The sequence below is a fragment of the Pectinophora gossypiella genome, chromosome 3 (assembly GCF_024362695.1).
Source record: "Pectinophora gossypiella chromosome 3, ilPecGoss1.1, whole genome shotgun sequence".
NCBI classification, from domain to species: Eukaryota; Metazoa; Arthropoda; class Insecta; order Lepidoptera; family Gelechiidae; genus Pectinophora; species Pectinophora gossypiella.
Window position 1 is genome coordinate 8,439,317 of NC_065406.1, and position 16,817 is coordinate 8,456,133.

The following is a 16,817-nucleotide window of genomic DNA, read 5'->3' on the forward strand; positions in this document are numbered from 1 at the left end:
ATAAACACTTTTAAAGATTCACGCACTTGTTACAAAGTAAACTACAAGTATTTAATGGGTCGATAGGGTAAAAAACAACTAAGTACCTTATTAACATTCTTTAAATGAAAATCAATGCTTTGTTTACCTGATTTCAATATGTTTACAAAAAGCATACGTTTAATCTAATACAATACAAGTGAACTCGACCGAACGGAATCGAGACCTCTCGATTTCTTACAACGGTCTTATGTTTCGAATAAGATCCTTTTTGGATTCCATTACATTTTCCAATACTACGTACAGGTAGCATGAGATATCGACGCGTGACTCGATACTCGGTTCTAGGGCAGGAGGTGCAAAGTAAATTATTCATGGCTTAGCAGGAAATCTTTTCTTTGACTTGGCATTACGTAAAAAGAAATCAATTTTAAACGAAAAACTTCGCTAAATACATTTTGTTTTGCTTTGAAAGTTTACGATCCAGTGGATAACATTTTCCCTTGGGCGTAGACAGTATGTATGCGTAAATATATTCACCTATATTTTTGTTGTTTTCGCAAAAATATATTTTGCTTTCTCTGAAAACATTTATTATATATAGTGAACTAAAAATATAATTATCTCAAATATGTCACAGTTAACAAATAAGCAAAACATACTACGAATAATTATTTCTTAATTATAAAATTGCTAAAATTACTTTATAGCCAGTACAGTGTTGCATCCCTTAGCGAATTGAAAATTACTCATGTAATAGAAATATGTTGTTAATTTCTTTATTAAATAACATGCAACAGCAACAGGGGTGAAATTACAGTAATTATATGTGAGTGATGCGTAATAAGAGCTTAACTATATTAACGCTGCTGCCATCACACTACATTGTTATTACAGTTATTTACATCCGTGATTATGTAAACTTCTAAACTCATAACAGAAAATTAGCTCGTACTGGGTGGAAATGGAAAATTAATAAAAGAAGTATGAAAGAGTTTCATACAAAATGTAACAAAAGCCATTCAGCGAGCTCATAGTTCCTGCGAACAAATTGGATGTAGGAGAAACGAAGAAATAAAAGTTTGTAATACGAAGAAAATATTGTTTCTGTAAATAGTGAAACTGAAATGATATTTTCTCGTAGTCGATTACGGCCGCGTCCGTGACATTTACGGCTTCCTAGGAGCAGATGCTACTTGACTACTTTTAAATTATGACACTTATGAAGTTTTATGGTCTATAAATTAGTTTCAGCGCTATAATGCTTCGTTTTTCCTTAAGAATTTTTTCTATTAGCTGAGGTATTAGGAAGTTCCAGTTTATGATAACTTTATTACTCGTTCGACAAAAGTATCTGCAGGTAGCCATAACATATATGGTAATAATTAATAAATCTACTTACGTAGATTTCGTATAACATTGAATTTAAAGTTAACCGACTTTGTTAAGATTATAATATCAGTCAACAAGTGGCCGCGAAAGAATCTGTTGCTCAAAGAGTAACTTCAGCTTATCTGATCGATAGCTTTATCCTCTTCCTCTGTTTATCACAATGTGCTCAGGACATTTTACAGTTGCTTTTTGTAATATTCAACCATAGAGATCGCAAATTACCTCCTTGCCGATGGCGGGGAGCCCGTTGAGGCCATTACAAGGCGGTTCAAGGCGTACGACGCTTTTGCGGGAGCCACGAAAACCAGTGTCGTGCACACGAACTGAGGAGCGCCAAGTGGAGGGCGGGTCGTCGCGCGATCCCCGCGCGGAGGCCGCGCGCCGCGACGTGGTGAGCGCCGCGCCGCCGCCCCCGAGCGAGCCGCCGCCGCCGCCGCCTCCGGAGCACGGCGGCGTCACGATCAGCGGCACATCGGCAGGCGCGCGCGACTCCATGCCGCTGACGCGCCAAAGCTCTCACCGGAGCCCGCTGTTCTGCTCCGACTGCTCACTTTCTTCCGAGGCCCACGGCGACGCGCCCTCGAACACGGCATGGAGTGCCGTGACTTGCATAGATGCACAATTTAAGTCCTCTCGAATTTAACTTCTTCCTTCTTTTTCGTTGCGCCACAAACAAATAGAATAAAAATTACGAACGATGATAGATGATAACATTTACATTTTAGAGAGAGGTATGCGTACTATGGTATGGTTTTACAGAAACAAAAGTTTCGTATTTTTAAGAAATGAGTGAGACAACACCGACACAACAACGATCACACAGAGGTATTCAGAGGCAACACTGAGTTTCCGCATAAGAGGCGGTGCGGTGCGACACCGGCAATAGGCATAAAGCTGCGAACGACTAAGCGAGAACGAGGCCGAGCCTCATTCAAGACGGAATGTCAATGGGGAGCCGGACCTTTTCATCTTTTTATACCGTGAGCTAGACGGTCCATGATAAAACGTAAAGTAGGAAACGTAGCAATAACATTTGGGACGGGATGGTATAAACGTACCTAAATTGGGACAAAAAATACTTACACAGCAGTACATATAATAATATATGTATACAGTATCTAACAGTCAATCATTTGTATCTTCTTGTATATAGTAAGTAGGTAGAGTAGTTAAGCTATTGTTGACAATGAGTGTATGAGACATGTTTTGATCGCGCCGCCGCAGGGCGCCCGCAGGTCAGCGCGTGATGACGTCACATGATACCAGCAGGTACAGAAATCTCATGAATAATATTATTCCAAGTCGAGTCGAATCAAAACAACTTTAATGATATTTCGGACAAAGTAAATATTTTGTGTTGCCCGGCCCTCAAATAAACTTTGTGTTCTTAGAACACCTGCAAGACTTGAAGATATAAGTAGGTATATAAATACCTATTTTTGTTGTAGGAACTTGTTCAAAAATAGAACGCAGAGGTGTTATCGTCAATAGAAATTCCTATTTGTGAAAAAGGTGACAGCTTCACAAAATAAAAGTCTATAGGGTCATATGAGTCAGTCAGTTTTATTGATCGTAAAAGTGTCATGTCCCGAATTCCTTTCACTGTACGTTTAGAATGGCGTGGAATTTGTCTGTTTGTTCTATATTTATTGTTGAAGAAAATTACGCAAGAAGTTGGGAACATCCCGAGGCTGCGGCGGCCGAGTGGGCTGACACGACTTACGTAAACCACTAGATGGTTCCACACTCCTATATTATGAGCTCTTAACTCTGCACGGATTTGTACGTATAAATGCGGCCATAAATATGAAAGCGCCATATATTTTGCACCGTTTGGTTGCTGAGTCATTTATTAATTAAGTGGTGGATGCTTATTGTTTAGATATTGAATACACGACACCGCATATGTGTATTTACTGGTCGTATTTAGTAGGTAATATTTCCAATATAGTATGACGGTTTTATGTAAAATGAGTCACGATTTCGCCTTTTGCGTGACTTCGTGATTTATTTATGTAACAATACTTATAATACTTGTAGACGTGTTTAATTAGTTTTTATAAAACTTATAAAGCATATAACTAAAGATATAAATCGGTCTATACGCTAAATATTTCATGATATATATTAGTCAATAGGGAGATATGAAGGACACTATATATTTATAATGGAATATATAGGTACACCTTTAGAGCTTTATGTTACCGATCAAATGACAAAGACGATTGTTTACGACCCGGAGTACAATAAGCGTAGCATTGTGCTACGGCGCAGCGAACATACATAATGGTTTCAATTAAAATTTGTCATCTAAATAAATTCGCAATATTGAGTTCTACGATGAATTGAATTGTTTTATAATGTACTTGTAAAATAAAGTAGAGTAAGTGCCAAGTGGATGTAGTTTAGGGTAAGATAATGTATGCGTATCGCTAGGTCGGACCGACGGATCCTCTGGGCATCCTTCCAGCAAGCCGGGGGGTGGCGGGGGCTCATGCTCTGCACAGTTTTTACTCGCTCTATTGTTACTGCTAGAAGCGGGCGCCGATGGAAGTGTACGCTTAATCTACCTACGCAATTATCCAACATCAAACATGTATCTAGTTACTCTTGAAAATCTACTGAACACCATTCTGATGCAAAGCGCATGTACCCTAAACAATGTATGTAGTGTAGGAGGTAAATAAGTAAATTCATGAATGGCAGCACAAACCTAAATCTGTGATATGTCTCTAGGAGTACCATGAATCTAATCTAAATGCAACGAATCAGGTGTAATGGCATCAATTAACTACCTTCGATCACCTACTAACAACAGAGTACAAGAGATTAAATGTACAACGTAGACAAAGAAAACCATACCATGGTAGTCATAACTCCAAGCATGGATCGCGTTTTTCCACAAAAATAGCAAACGAAAGCAACAAATAATTGATATAACACAAACAGCTAAAGCTCGCAACCAAGAGAACGCTAATACACCTCTCCACTGCTGGCGCACTGATCACTGAACTAAGCTCGGGACGGCATCACACTATTACTGATTAACTTCGAAACACGCGCAGCCGACGATCGACCACTTTTTTGTAAATATTTAAAAGGTAAGTTGTAAAGCTCCGTCTGAACGCAACAAAATCTGCAAAGAACGACTGCAAAACGATAATAACAGTTTTTACTTTTTAATGCAGTCGATCGATCAAACGCTCGACTAGTATATTGTATATTTGCACATTTTATTGGGAACGCGGCCGTGTAGGCGGTTGTATCGGTCGGGGGTCGCAGAGATGGGATCGCGGCGTCGTTCGCTCAAGGCAAGAGGCCCTGGAACGGTATCAAGATAACAATTCGATGGCAGTGTGGGAAGCGGCAGAGCCCGCAGAGTGGTCGTCGGACGTAAACTCCATGGGCACTGCGCGGCGCACGGCAGAGGTCGCTGTGCGCGCGCCGAGCGCCCCCGAGCGGCGGCGGATCCGCCCGAGTGCCGGCGTGACCTCGCCGTCCCCCCTCCGCCCCGCGCCATCGTCACCCGCACCGCCTCCACCCCGCGCCGCGGCTCCGCGCCAGCTGGAGCCTTCGGTACGCGACCATCACGTGACTGCTCCACATTACCCATTCAAATCAACTAACAAATCATTTCGTCATATACATTCTTGCGCCAAAGGGTTAGTACGCCTATACAGGCTCTTATTTCGTAGAATTAAAAAGCTAAGATTTAACATAGGGAGATATAGGATACCGTTTGAATACGACAACATCGACGTACCTACGTGTTATTACAAACAAGCACGGCATCGAAATGTCACTCATATTTGTAGCTTTGATTTGGGTCGACATTATTATTGTAAGAGAAAATGAGAATAGTACACGTGGATTATTATGTACTTCTAGAAGAAACAAGAGAAAAGATCAAAGAAAATTGCAAATGAATGCATTCTTCATAAATTTATGTCTCATACATAACATCTGATTTTCAGCTCGTAGATTGTACACATTTTTTATAGTTAAAAATTTAAAAATAATTTAAAATAAATCTTAGAAATAAAGCTACGGCATCGTAGACAGGGTGGCGCGTTAGAGTAACAGCGTTACGACAGGGTGGCGCGTAGCTGTAGCTACGACGGCTACGAGATGGCTACGTTCACACTGTGATAGATAATAATGATAGATGGCCTCTGCAACCTCTAACTTTACTTTTTATTTTGTACTTTTTTATAGAATATTGAACTGTTCAATATATTACTTTATTTTTTAGAAATCATAACGAAAACAACGGGTCACAAAAACAAAGGGTGGACGGGCCAAATGTCGTATTGCTAAGGAAGGAGATAGAGTAATTAACTAACGAAGAATTAACTAAGGAGTCTCTATTGATGGTTGTTAAGTTGATATTCTGATATTATTTTACTAGATTAAGACAATATCTAATATACACTTCTTACCTATGTCATTTGAAAAAAAAAATCATAGCTATTCTTATTCCTTTAATAGACTTTTTCAATGTAAAATATGTATTTTTATTTTTCTATAATGCGTCAGAAATATTTTATATTCTTTAATAATACGCTCTTATGCTACACAAAGGCATTTCCTGGTGCTTATCACGTTTAGCCCACTATCCACTGCCTTTTTCACGTACTCTGCGTATGACCCATTTTATCCCTGTTTGTTGAAAGCATGTGTCCTCGTCATGATATTTATATATTACCTCAGAGGCAGCGAGTCGGCAGGTCGCTCGGTTTACGAAGACGTATTCTCGACAACACGACAATATTTCAACTTAGAGGACCTCAAACATAAGTAGGTTCGAGATTTTCGGTTTTTAAACTACATAAAAACATAAACAACCTATATGCGTCCCACTGCTGGGTCTCCCCTCAATCAACCGGAGAGGGTATGGAGCATGCTCCACCACACTGCTTCACTGCAGGTTGGTGGAGGTGTTGTTATGGCTAATAGCCGACCAACGGCTTAACGTGCCCTCCGAAGCACAGAATCATCTTACTTTTTCAGATAATCAGGTGATTGCAAATTACCAACGAAAGGACAGAAACTATTTATGTGCTTGAGATGACATGATACAAAGTACAAATAAAGAGGTCAGAAAATGAACTAAGGGTACTTACAAATTGGCGCTCAACTTATCTACTACTACTGGTGAAATATTACTGAAAATACATCACTAAGTCACCAGTTTGTAGTGTAATAGCAAATAGCACGCCTAAATACGATTTCAGCAAAAAAATCCAAGTTCAGATTCTTACTTTACAAGAGAAAGTAGTTAAAGATGGGTGGAGGCCACGGCGATTAGTAGTTACGCAACCGTAATGGAGTGTCTAGTATCTGATGCAGAGGGGAAGGCCTTGACCTATCGCGTGCTAATCGTGCTGGTCGCCACGTCACAGGTACACCGCACCACTTTCACTCCAACCCCGGTGACGTCACACTGGGATACGATACGTTACAACACTACACTAGTGCACTTATTGTGTTGTGTAAAAAGTTCGAGCACGCCACAACACGCTATGCACCAAACGGCGGGTTTTACGACGCCGTTAGTTGCAGCCCGGTGACTTCACGATAGGATACGATAACTTGCGTTGCTTAGATTAAACACCATCATGTGTAAGTGTTTTGTTTTCAGATTCTTTCATTCGCAACACCTAATATGCCAACACACCATTATTTATTATTAGGTATTTGCACGCGAATGAGAGTTTGAAGAAAGAAAGAAACAGTTATTAGTTTCAGACACCACAGACACAGACAGACAGGTACATTACATTTAATACAGGACAGTAACCACGCAGGGAAACAAAAAAAAAACTAAGACAAAAATATTAGAAAAAGAAAAGCAAACCAAAATCATAATAAAATATAATAATAATACTAAGTATTTGAAGGGTGATATGAGAGGGGTGAAAATATTCAAATTCTGAATTCTGCAACCAGAAGCTGGGACCTTAACGTCACTTTTAGTTGCGCTTATAGTCTACTCCGTTGATGTCATAAGGACCTACAATTTCATAACACAGCAGGCTTTTTATACAACAAAAAAGCGCAACGTGCTGCAAATTGCTGTGCGTTTAGAGGTGGATAACCTGCCTTATAGTTTTAATTGTTTTTTCATTAAAAAAAAGCTCCTCAGTAGTGGTTTGATCATGGAAGTAAAAGCTTTAGCACACCAAAAGCAGGAGCAGGTTAAGCCCAATGCGGGGTAGTTTCTTTGTCTTTGGAATCATATCAACATTTATTTTTACGCGGACGCGCTTTAATTCCCCCACCAGCTTTGCTACTGCTGCTGAAGCTTTAATAAGTATTAGCGTGATTTGATAAATTACTCACATAATTAATTTTGGTACTTAAATTAATTAATTTAAATTAATTTTGATTATAATTTGTAGGTCGCCATAATGGTCTACTTCAGTTTGAAGCCAAAGAAGTTGTAGCGGACCCAACTAGTTGGCCACCTAGTTCCGCTCACATGCAACAGATGGCGCCACATTCAATAATGCAGTCTTCAAGCAGTCCTGAAACGCGGTATCGAAGTTTTCACGGCAAGACGTATATATACAACTTCCAACACAATACTGTTGGATCGTCGATCCCTAGTCACACTACTAACTTGTGGCTAGCGGGGTACTATGCTCAGTTCGGTACCCCGAAAACATCCTTTGGCGGCAGCACACCCTCGCCGCCAAACTGGTGACCCCAAATTAGATGTAAAACTGAAAAATTGTTGAATTATTTCCCACTTTATTTCCACACTGGTGACCCTCGACAGAACACTTCCTGCCTACACCTTCTGGGAGTCGGAGTCAACTGCGTCTCACCTGCATCATCCGCCACCAGCATCAATCACCCCGCATCAACCCTCAACAGGCGTTCATCATCAGCCTTCAGTCGGAGCATCATCAGCACGTCCACCTGCCAGCCGCCTATGACGCTGCCTGGACATCTGACACTCCACACCAGGACTTCGGAGCATCTACAGTTCCATGACCAGCTGCCCAAGCTGCCTGGACCTGGCACTCCGCACGCAGCAGCGACACAGCACACGAGGTCCACTGCCACACCACGCTGTCGAGCACGCGCTCCACGTGGCAGGCCGCCTTCTCGCCTCACGCCAGTCGCCGGCTCCACAATCCCGACTTACCGCGGATAGGAGCAGCTCCCCATCCCGACTCACCGTGGACAAGGAGCACAACCCACGCCGTACACACCTCTTCCCGACTCACTGGGAGTACAGGCAACACGGCATTCCTGAAGAGCACTGAAGCACTTAAATCGACCTCCGGTCTGAGGGGGGGAGTGATGTAGCGGACCCAACTAGTTGGCCACCTAGTTCCGCTCACATGCAACAGATGGCGCCACATTCAATAATGCAGTCTTCAAGCAGTCCTGAAACGCGGTATCGAAGTTTTCACGGCAAGACGTATATATACAACTTCCAACACAATACTGTTGGATCGTCGATCCCTAGTCACACTACTAACTTGTGGCTAGCGGGGTACTATGCTCAGTTCGGTACCCCGAAAACATCCTTTGGCGGCAGCACACCCTCGCCGCCAAAAAGTCAATGGTTATACCATAGCCTTAAGCTACGTGCTTGTTGGCCCCGATATCTGGGCCGTCAGCTTTGTAACCTCCATCAATCTGCATTAGAGGACCGCGGTGTTGTGATGTCCATTCCAATATAAATGCCCTAAAAACAAAAACCACTTATACAAAGTAAAACTAAAATCCACAACTATATGCCACACTCACTTAAAACCTAAGTTCATTGGTTCTATATTATATTATAGTTGCAAAGTAAGACCAATCAGATATTGGTTCCGATTCTTGCAGACACCTAATTTCATTTTAAGTTATACCCGTCATTTTCTTATCCGCCGAAAAGGAAAGGGATGGACGATTGACAACTGTTAATTTTAAAATAAATGAGACGAATGAATAACCCGAGCGAATAAAACAGGCAACCCGCTGATGTTTAACGTGTTTGACATGTGCTGTTAACTTAATTCTGTCGGGTTATTGGCGAATATAAAATTTTAGGAAGCGTTTTTAATTTTCTGCCTTGACGTGTGTTCTATAAATTTTATGCCTGTCAATTGCCCGTCCCTTTCCTTTTCGGCGGATAAGAAAATGGCAGGTAGAACTTAAAATAAAACTAGATGGTATGTACTGGAATCAGTACCATTAGTGGTATTAGAAGAATTTTAATATGAAATGGATTCCCGGTGGTTTCTCTTATCTACTTACATCAGAAGAGTCAGCGTAAAAAGACTGTAGAAGTCGAAATTAATTGAAATAGTTCAAATTTGCTATGGTAACTAATATAATACCGACGAGGCTTTAAAAGATAGAACGGTTTTATAGGAGTAAGTAATAATCCAAGTTAGATTGCAATATTCTTGTTTTATTATTAGTTCAGGGTTGAAACTCGCCGCTGCTGAAGTGATAAAACATTTTATTGGAAAATGTCACAATCGTTTTAAGATACCTATCTATTATTTTAATAGCTTAGTTTAAAACGTAGAAGTCCGTTATTGATCGTATTCAATTCGCAAGGTTATGCTGTTTGTGTATGTGTGTTTTTGGAGAGGATATTTTTGTGGAAGACATAAATCAAAGTCACGTTAGGTCTACTGGCAACTGACCCTCACCAATCCACGGTGATAAAGCACAGTGAAAGCTCCAATGCCCTAGGGAGACCTTTGCCCAGAAATGGACCGCTTAAAGTGCTCTAGTTTAGAATGTGAATTTACTGTCGAGATTTTTATTTTTATTACAGGACCTAGACTAGAATACATTAGCGGTCGGAAGTTGAAATGGTGAAAAATCTTATATAACGCAGGCACTGATCATTGTTTTATACACTAATTTCGTTGGCTATTATTTTGTGACAACGTAAAAAGGTGCGTTGAGAGCAAAACCGCCTAAGATTGAAGGTAATTTCTATAATCATTACTAAGAGGAAAAACGTTTTTAATTGTTTTGTCATTTTACTTAAAGTAATTTGTTAAAAAACGTAGCTTAATTAATATTATGTTAAATTATTAAGTATAATTATGTTACAATATCCAAATTGCGTGTAACAACTGTACCAATAACGCCTTTTTCATACATGGCTATTCAAAAATGTATGCAGGTAAACTTGAGTACATCGACATCGTAAATACTCACAAATTCTTATTTGATCAAAAATATTGTAGAATATTTTCACGTGAATAGCAGGGTAACATTTACATCATTTTGGTTTATCAGTGTTTCTTTCTTCAGAATTCTGTAGATAAAAGGGAACTCTTGTAATTTCCTCTGGATGGTCCATTTTTTCTACTTTACGAAATATGCGCCAACGAAATCTGTATCAAAATTGTAGCACAGAATATAAACTGTTTTTGGAATAAGAGTATCGTATATGGCTTCTTTTCAGCCGACTTCAAAAAAGGAGGAGGTACTCAATTCCGTTGAATTTGTTTTTAATTTTCGGTGTAACGATGCTTGATATGAACATTTTAATAGTTCGTAAAACGGTGTAGGGCTAAACCAAACGTTCATCGATCGAATCAGCGCATTATTCTCCTATTTTGCTCTTTTAGTGTAATCATAAATGTACCTAAATTATTCTCTCATTTAAGTACATTTAACGAACAAATAACTTGAACAATAGGACTAGAACAAAATCAGTAGAACATAAGAAGAGATCACTCTTAGAATATTCCGTAGAGCCCTCGCGAACATATATAAAATTACGAAAGAATCCTCTGTCTCTACACAAAGAGAATTTCACAGAATGAGATTTAGCTTGTATGGCCTAATCAATCAATTATTAATGACTGAACGTAATAAAACTCGCATGTATAAAGCAGAACGTAAAATATAATAAGAAGTACCTATAGTTATTAATTTTAATTTTATAAGTGATAATAGGCTAGTTTCCAACTAGTCAAATCAGTTACTTTTTACTAAACGTCAAAACACGAAATTACTATGGAATTTGTATGAAAAAGCACTCTGTGACGTCATAGAAAAACGTGACAAAATGTCGGACTTATTATTACATTTTTCTTGATTAAAATTCATAAATAAGTTTAATAGAAAAAAGAAAATGTTTTTCGTTAGTTTTAGATGTGTCTTTATTTAGTAATCAGAATTTCATAATTTATCTTGAACCTAGTACACGACCCAATTATTTTACTACCTAAAGCAGCCAGGTCGAATATGTACTCTTTTTCGTAAGTTTAAATGGTGTTCCGAGAGTATAAAATCTTTTTGCTCCTTGATATGTTGTCTCTGTAGTATACATACAAGGAGATTTTATTGCTTTTTTGGAATGCGAACGAGGTAGAACGAATTACAAAATTGATAGAAAACCTTTTAATTACCATATTTAAAGAAAATGTACTTACACTTATAAAATGAATAATAACGACGTGATATAAGCGGTATATAGATGTTACTGACCGGAATAACCTTAAAATATTTACAAGCAATTTAGTTTGCGAAATATAGCGAATACACTATGCAATTTCACAAATTGGACACTCGAGTGAATCCATTCCACAGTGCAATGCAGATACTTTGTACTTGGCAGCGATAAAATAACTAAGCCTTGCGGTCAGTGGGTTCTTCTAATTCCACGTTCGCGTGTGTGATTTCCTGACCTGTCGTATATTATACAGAAACGAGGAAAAATAAGCCCTTTCTGTCCGGGTTAAAAGCTTCAAGGCCATATGCCGCCGCATTTAAAATATAATGCAGGCCTATTATAACAAATTATATAGCCCTTAGCTTTACGTAGAGGTAAAGTATGGCACCCTATTACAGTGGACAAACCCTATTACATGCGAGTTTGTGGTTATTAGATTGATTGAAGTAAGTTATGTCATTTGAATTGTCTATGATTTTACAATACTTATAAACTTGTTGTGCTTTGTACCAAAGACATTACACAGGTACAAAAGGCTTTATCAGCCTTATAGAAGTCTATATTTTATCTGCTAATGAAGTACATTACGTTGTAAATTAGGTTAGTTTTAAACATCACTTTTTATTAGCGTAATCATATTAATTAACGTTATCTCTTTTAAGCAGTTTGTTAAGTCTAGAAACGTATCAAAAGTCTTGTTTCTAGGACGTAACGCAGGACTTTTCAAACGCAAATTAAACTTGCGAACAATTTATCAAGATCTTTCGCAGCTTTCATAAGATTTCTTAGATCTGCATAATCTACTAAGTGTCTTGATGCAGTTTTCTCTGCACGAAAGTAAAGCACCACTCCGACCGTAAAGTCGCCATCTTGCGCATTTTTATGAGGAGTGAGGACCTTCAGCTTTCAGCATATTTAAGCGGTCAATTAGCAAGTGCCTTCCCAGGTATACCTTTAGAAAGTCTTGTGGAAGAACATTTCTTTATGATCCTCTTCATACAAGTCAATAATCGTTACATGAATCATGTCAGGGGCCTTCGGCGTAGTAACCCTGACACCAGGGTTGATGAGGTTGGTAATCCACCTCACATCCCACACGATAGAAGAAGAATAAATACTCAAAACATTGTATTTTTTATAGTTATGAACATCATGGTAGACTTCGGAAAAGATGGCGTGCCAACCTTGAGGTTTACCGGAAAGACTAATATTTCACGCAGAATCAATGAAAATGGAAGAGATATTCGGACAGCTGGGTTATTAATGGCTACATAAAGTAATAAAACAATGTAAATTAATACTTACCACCTTCTCCTCAATGTCCACCTTGTCATTATTGTTGTTGCTCCCATATTTTAAGGCACCGTTTTCCATGTCCACAACTGATCGTCGGGTACACCACACTTATATCTCTAGCACTATTGATCCACATGTAATATGTCTATAATACGAGAACACTTTTCATAATACATTATTTGTAATGTTTACCTTACTTACATATTAGTACTATACCTATGCGGGTATAGGCACAAATGTAGTGTATTACTAAAATCAACGCGTAGGTTATCTGTAGAAACACACACAATGTAATTAAGTTACTTTAGTAGGTGTCTTTAATGTAGGTGTGTTTTTGAAAACAAAATATGATCATTTAATTTCCAATAAATTTCTTAATTTTCAACTATGAAGTCATTCACGTGTTCGTGTAAGATTTAAAAGCAATTCGAGATTCTATATATTTTTATTATTCCTTAAATTCAGTCAATACTTACTAGATAATATTTAAAGGGTATTATGTTTTAGTGTTTAATCTTTAAATCATCTAGTTTTTATGTTCATAATGTGTTAAATGTCCCCAGATTAGACAAACTATACATAATATTCATTGTGACACTCGTAAGTCACTGATAACAAAATTATTGCTTGTAATCATTACTCAGCGGGATAATTGCAAATGTTTCGATATCTTATTTGGATTTGATACATACTCACACAACTAAATCTCGAACTCAGTTTTATTTACCAGACATAAGCTTATGTTTAATTTTTCGTCATACCGAAAAATACTGATTTGAACCGGTTAAACGAGAGAAATATTTCGAAGGGTGACTCTAAGTAAGTCTTCTTGAATAAACAATAAGTAAAAAAATGATAAGATAGGCAGAATACGCGCGATGAAAGAAGTCTCGGGGATTTTAAGGGAGCTAATTGACTAGTCATAATAATTATTATATGCTGATACCGCGACACTAGCGCCACCGTGGCCTGGCTCTTTTCTACGTATATTGTTCCTCGCTTAATTTGATATTATCGAAGTGTGTCTAAGCTGCAATTACACCGGGTAAGAGGATTCAGCGCCACCCATATGTCCGGCCAAGTAGTTAATGCCATCTGCGGCAAATCTACAATAAGTCACGTTAAAAAAAAGAGCTGCAATTACTGCAATCTACAAATATCATCACTAGCTATAGATAATGATATGATAATAGAAAAATAAAACTAAAAGCACGTTAGGTTTAGATTTATTTTTTGATTTAGCTAAAAGCAAGAGTTTCATTCAATCATATAATAAAATAAAAATAATTACGATTCTAATTTCTTATCGATAAAATTCTCCCCATTATCGATTACAAAAATTTGCACAATGATTTTCTTATCAACCACGTATGATACCAAGACCGTAAACTACGATCTTTAGATAAGTAGGTACCTATCACTATCGCGTATTGAATGAAAAATACTGGAGGTAAAAATATGACTATGTAGAAATTACGCGAGGTGGTTATTCTCAACCCCTTCGTAAATTAATTACTAAAGCAAAATAATTTAGAAGATAAATTTACATGAAATTAATGTTGAGCTATACCAGATATATTTTTTTAAATTATGACTGAAATTGCTAGTAAGTATTATTATATTTATTTCAGTTTTCCCATTGTGACTCTTTGTTTGATTTTTAAAGTAATATTTATTTTTAAAAACTTTTATTTTTTATAACAAGCACTTATTAGATACTTAATATCTTTTATTTCACTATAAAATATATTTAAACAGATGAATGATCGTATTAATTAATCACCTATACTGATATAGATTTTCGGTTTTATACTGATGATATTAATTATTTTCATTTCGTAATTTTCATTCAAAATTATTTAGTTTGGTTGGATTTATACGACACTTGTTTATTCCAGTATTTAAATGTCATAAATGGAAAATATAAAATTAAATATCATAAATCTTAGTTTACTCATTGTAAAATCAGTATCTGTGTATGTAAGTACTTAGAATATTGATTACAATCGTAATCACAAGCTTGTTCGTGTGGAACGCTGGTTACGATGTGGTAGCTCCGGGCGGTTACGTTCGATTACGTCCAGAATCGAGACACAATAGTTGGCTTTGTTTTACATTTTACTTAGAAATCTTATTTTATAAAACAAAAAAGTAAAATTTTTACAAGCTTTTTAATTAAAGCAAAGTTTATTTAGACGTATTTTCGTGTTATTTCCATTCTTTCAAATATGTAACGAATCCTCATTGTAACGTAAACAGTACCCGAGGTATACTGTATGTTTCATCAAATAAAAAGATACTTATTATCATTTATATGGTATGGATGTGACTTGATGATTTGAAATGAAATATGTTTTGGTCTAAACTAGTTTATGTGTTAAGTAATTTCTTTGTCACGTTGTAGTGTCATTATATCACAAGAATCGTTGCTATGTTACATTTCTTTGTAAACACTTCTTTGTTCTAAACTCACTTTTTATGCCCTAAACTTTAATTTCACTGGACATACTTAATTGATTTATTCGTTTAATGTGCTTTAAGAAACATTCAAAATTATTTATAACATTTGAATGAAAACCGAGTTTAAAAGTTGTCGGACCGACCCCGTCAAATCGCCATTTGTTTAGAAAAAGTTTACCTAGGTATTTGTAGTTTTAGATAGTTAGAAGGCACGATCACTGTATTATTACAGAGCATATTGCTCGTGTGTCGTGCGGCACGCGTCGCGTCGGTCGACGGGCGGTCGTTGGCGGCAGTGCGCGGGGCGCGGACCGCGTCACACTGCGGCGCGGCGGTGGCGGCGGCGGCGGCCGCGACCCCCGGCCCGCGCCACCACCGGCACACACCACTCACCACTTACCACCATACGCACCATCATTTATTATTGACGTGAGACCTTGGACTACATACTAATTTCGTTTTTCTTCCCTGCGCTCTCAAACTTCCAATCACCCTAAATTGAAATACAAATAAACCCTAAATGTAGAGTTACATAACTGTAGTAATAATATTCAGCGCAGCATAACTGCAGGTTTTTCGTGTATTTTAAGTGGAATAAGCTTAACACGAGATCGTTGTTGGTTAACAGCCAATTATGCTATGACCTAAATTCTATTATTAACGATAGTTTAACGGTACTTTGATTTGATTTTAGTTACAATTCTGAATAATTAACTTAATAGATTAATCGCTTATCTTATGTCCTTTACAATCACTTTACGTCTCCAAGGTTGTACAAAGGATCGCATTGTCACAGCAGCAATATTTTTGTCGATAAATAAATTTTCCTTCAGTGAAGGACTTTTACGATTAACTTTGATTTTATCGCATTTTTTTTAAATAAATAATCGGTAAGTATTCACTAGAAACTTCCATGCAAACTATTCCATAACGTCTTCATTTTGGGCATACATGTCATGGTAGGATTAACATAATATAATGATAGATCAGTTTTATGCATTTAAGATATACCAAAAGTTTTTGTAGTCTAGTCTTATAATTTGCATAGTTTAATGATCATCAGAACAGGAAAACTTCACCACACACATACAGTTAAGTAGAATGACGAAGGATATTCCAAGAGGTCCTTTGGCTGACTGACTGTGGCAAATGTTGTACACATACCTACTGTATAGCCGTATACAGGCCGTGTATCTGAGAGTAAATATGTGACGTGCAGCTACTGCAACGCTCAATCAGGGATACGATAACGCACGCATGA

At 37.7% G+C, this 16,817-nt stretch overlaps 1 protein-coding gene across 3 annotated transcripts in view; it reads right to left on the minus strand.

Moving 5' to 3' along the window:
- LOC126381978 (potassium voltage-gated channel unc-103-like) overlaps positions 1-15,829 on the minus strand; it is a 36,401-nt gene extending 20,572 nt beyond the window's left edge. For 2 of the 3 annotated variants that reach the window (XM_050031626.1, XM_050031625.1), the window contains exon 1: positions 1,594-1,866. In XM_050031626.1, the coding sequence (XP_049887583.1) occupies positions 1,594-1,866 (273 nt within the window). Of the gene's footprint in view, positions 1-1,593; positions 1,867-13,105; positions 13,368-15,534 lie in introns of those variants that run through there. The other variant, XM_050031627.1, reaches the window with a different exon arrangement.
- Between the last annotated feature and the right edge of the window lie 988 nt (positions 15,830-16,817).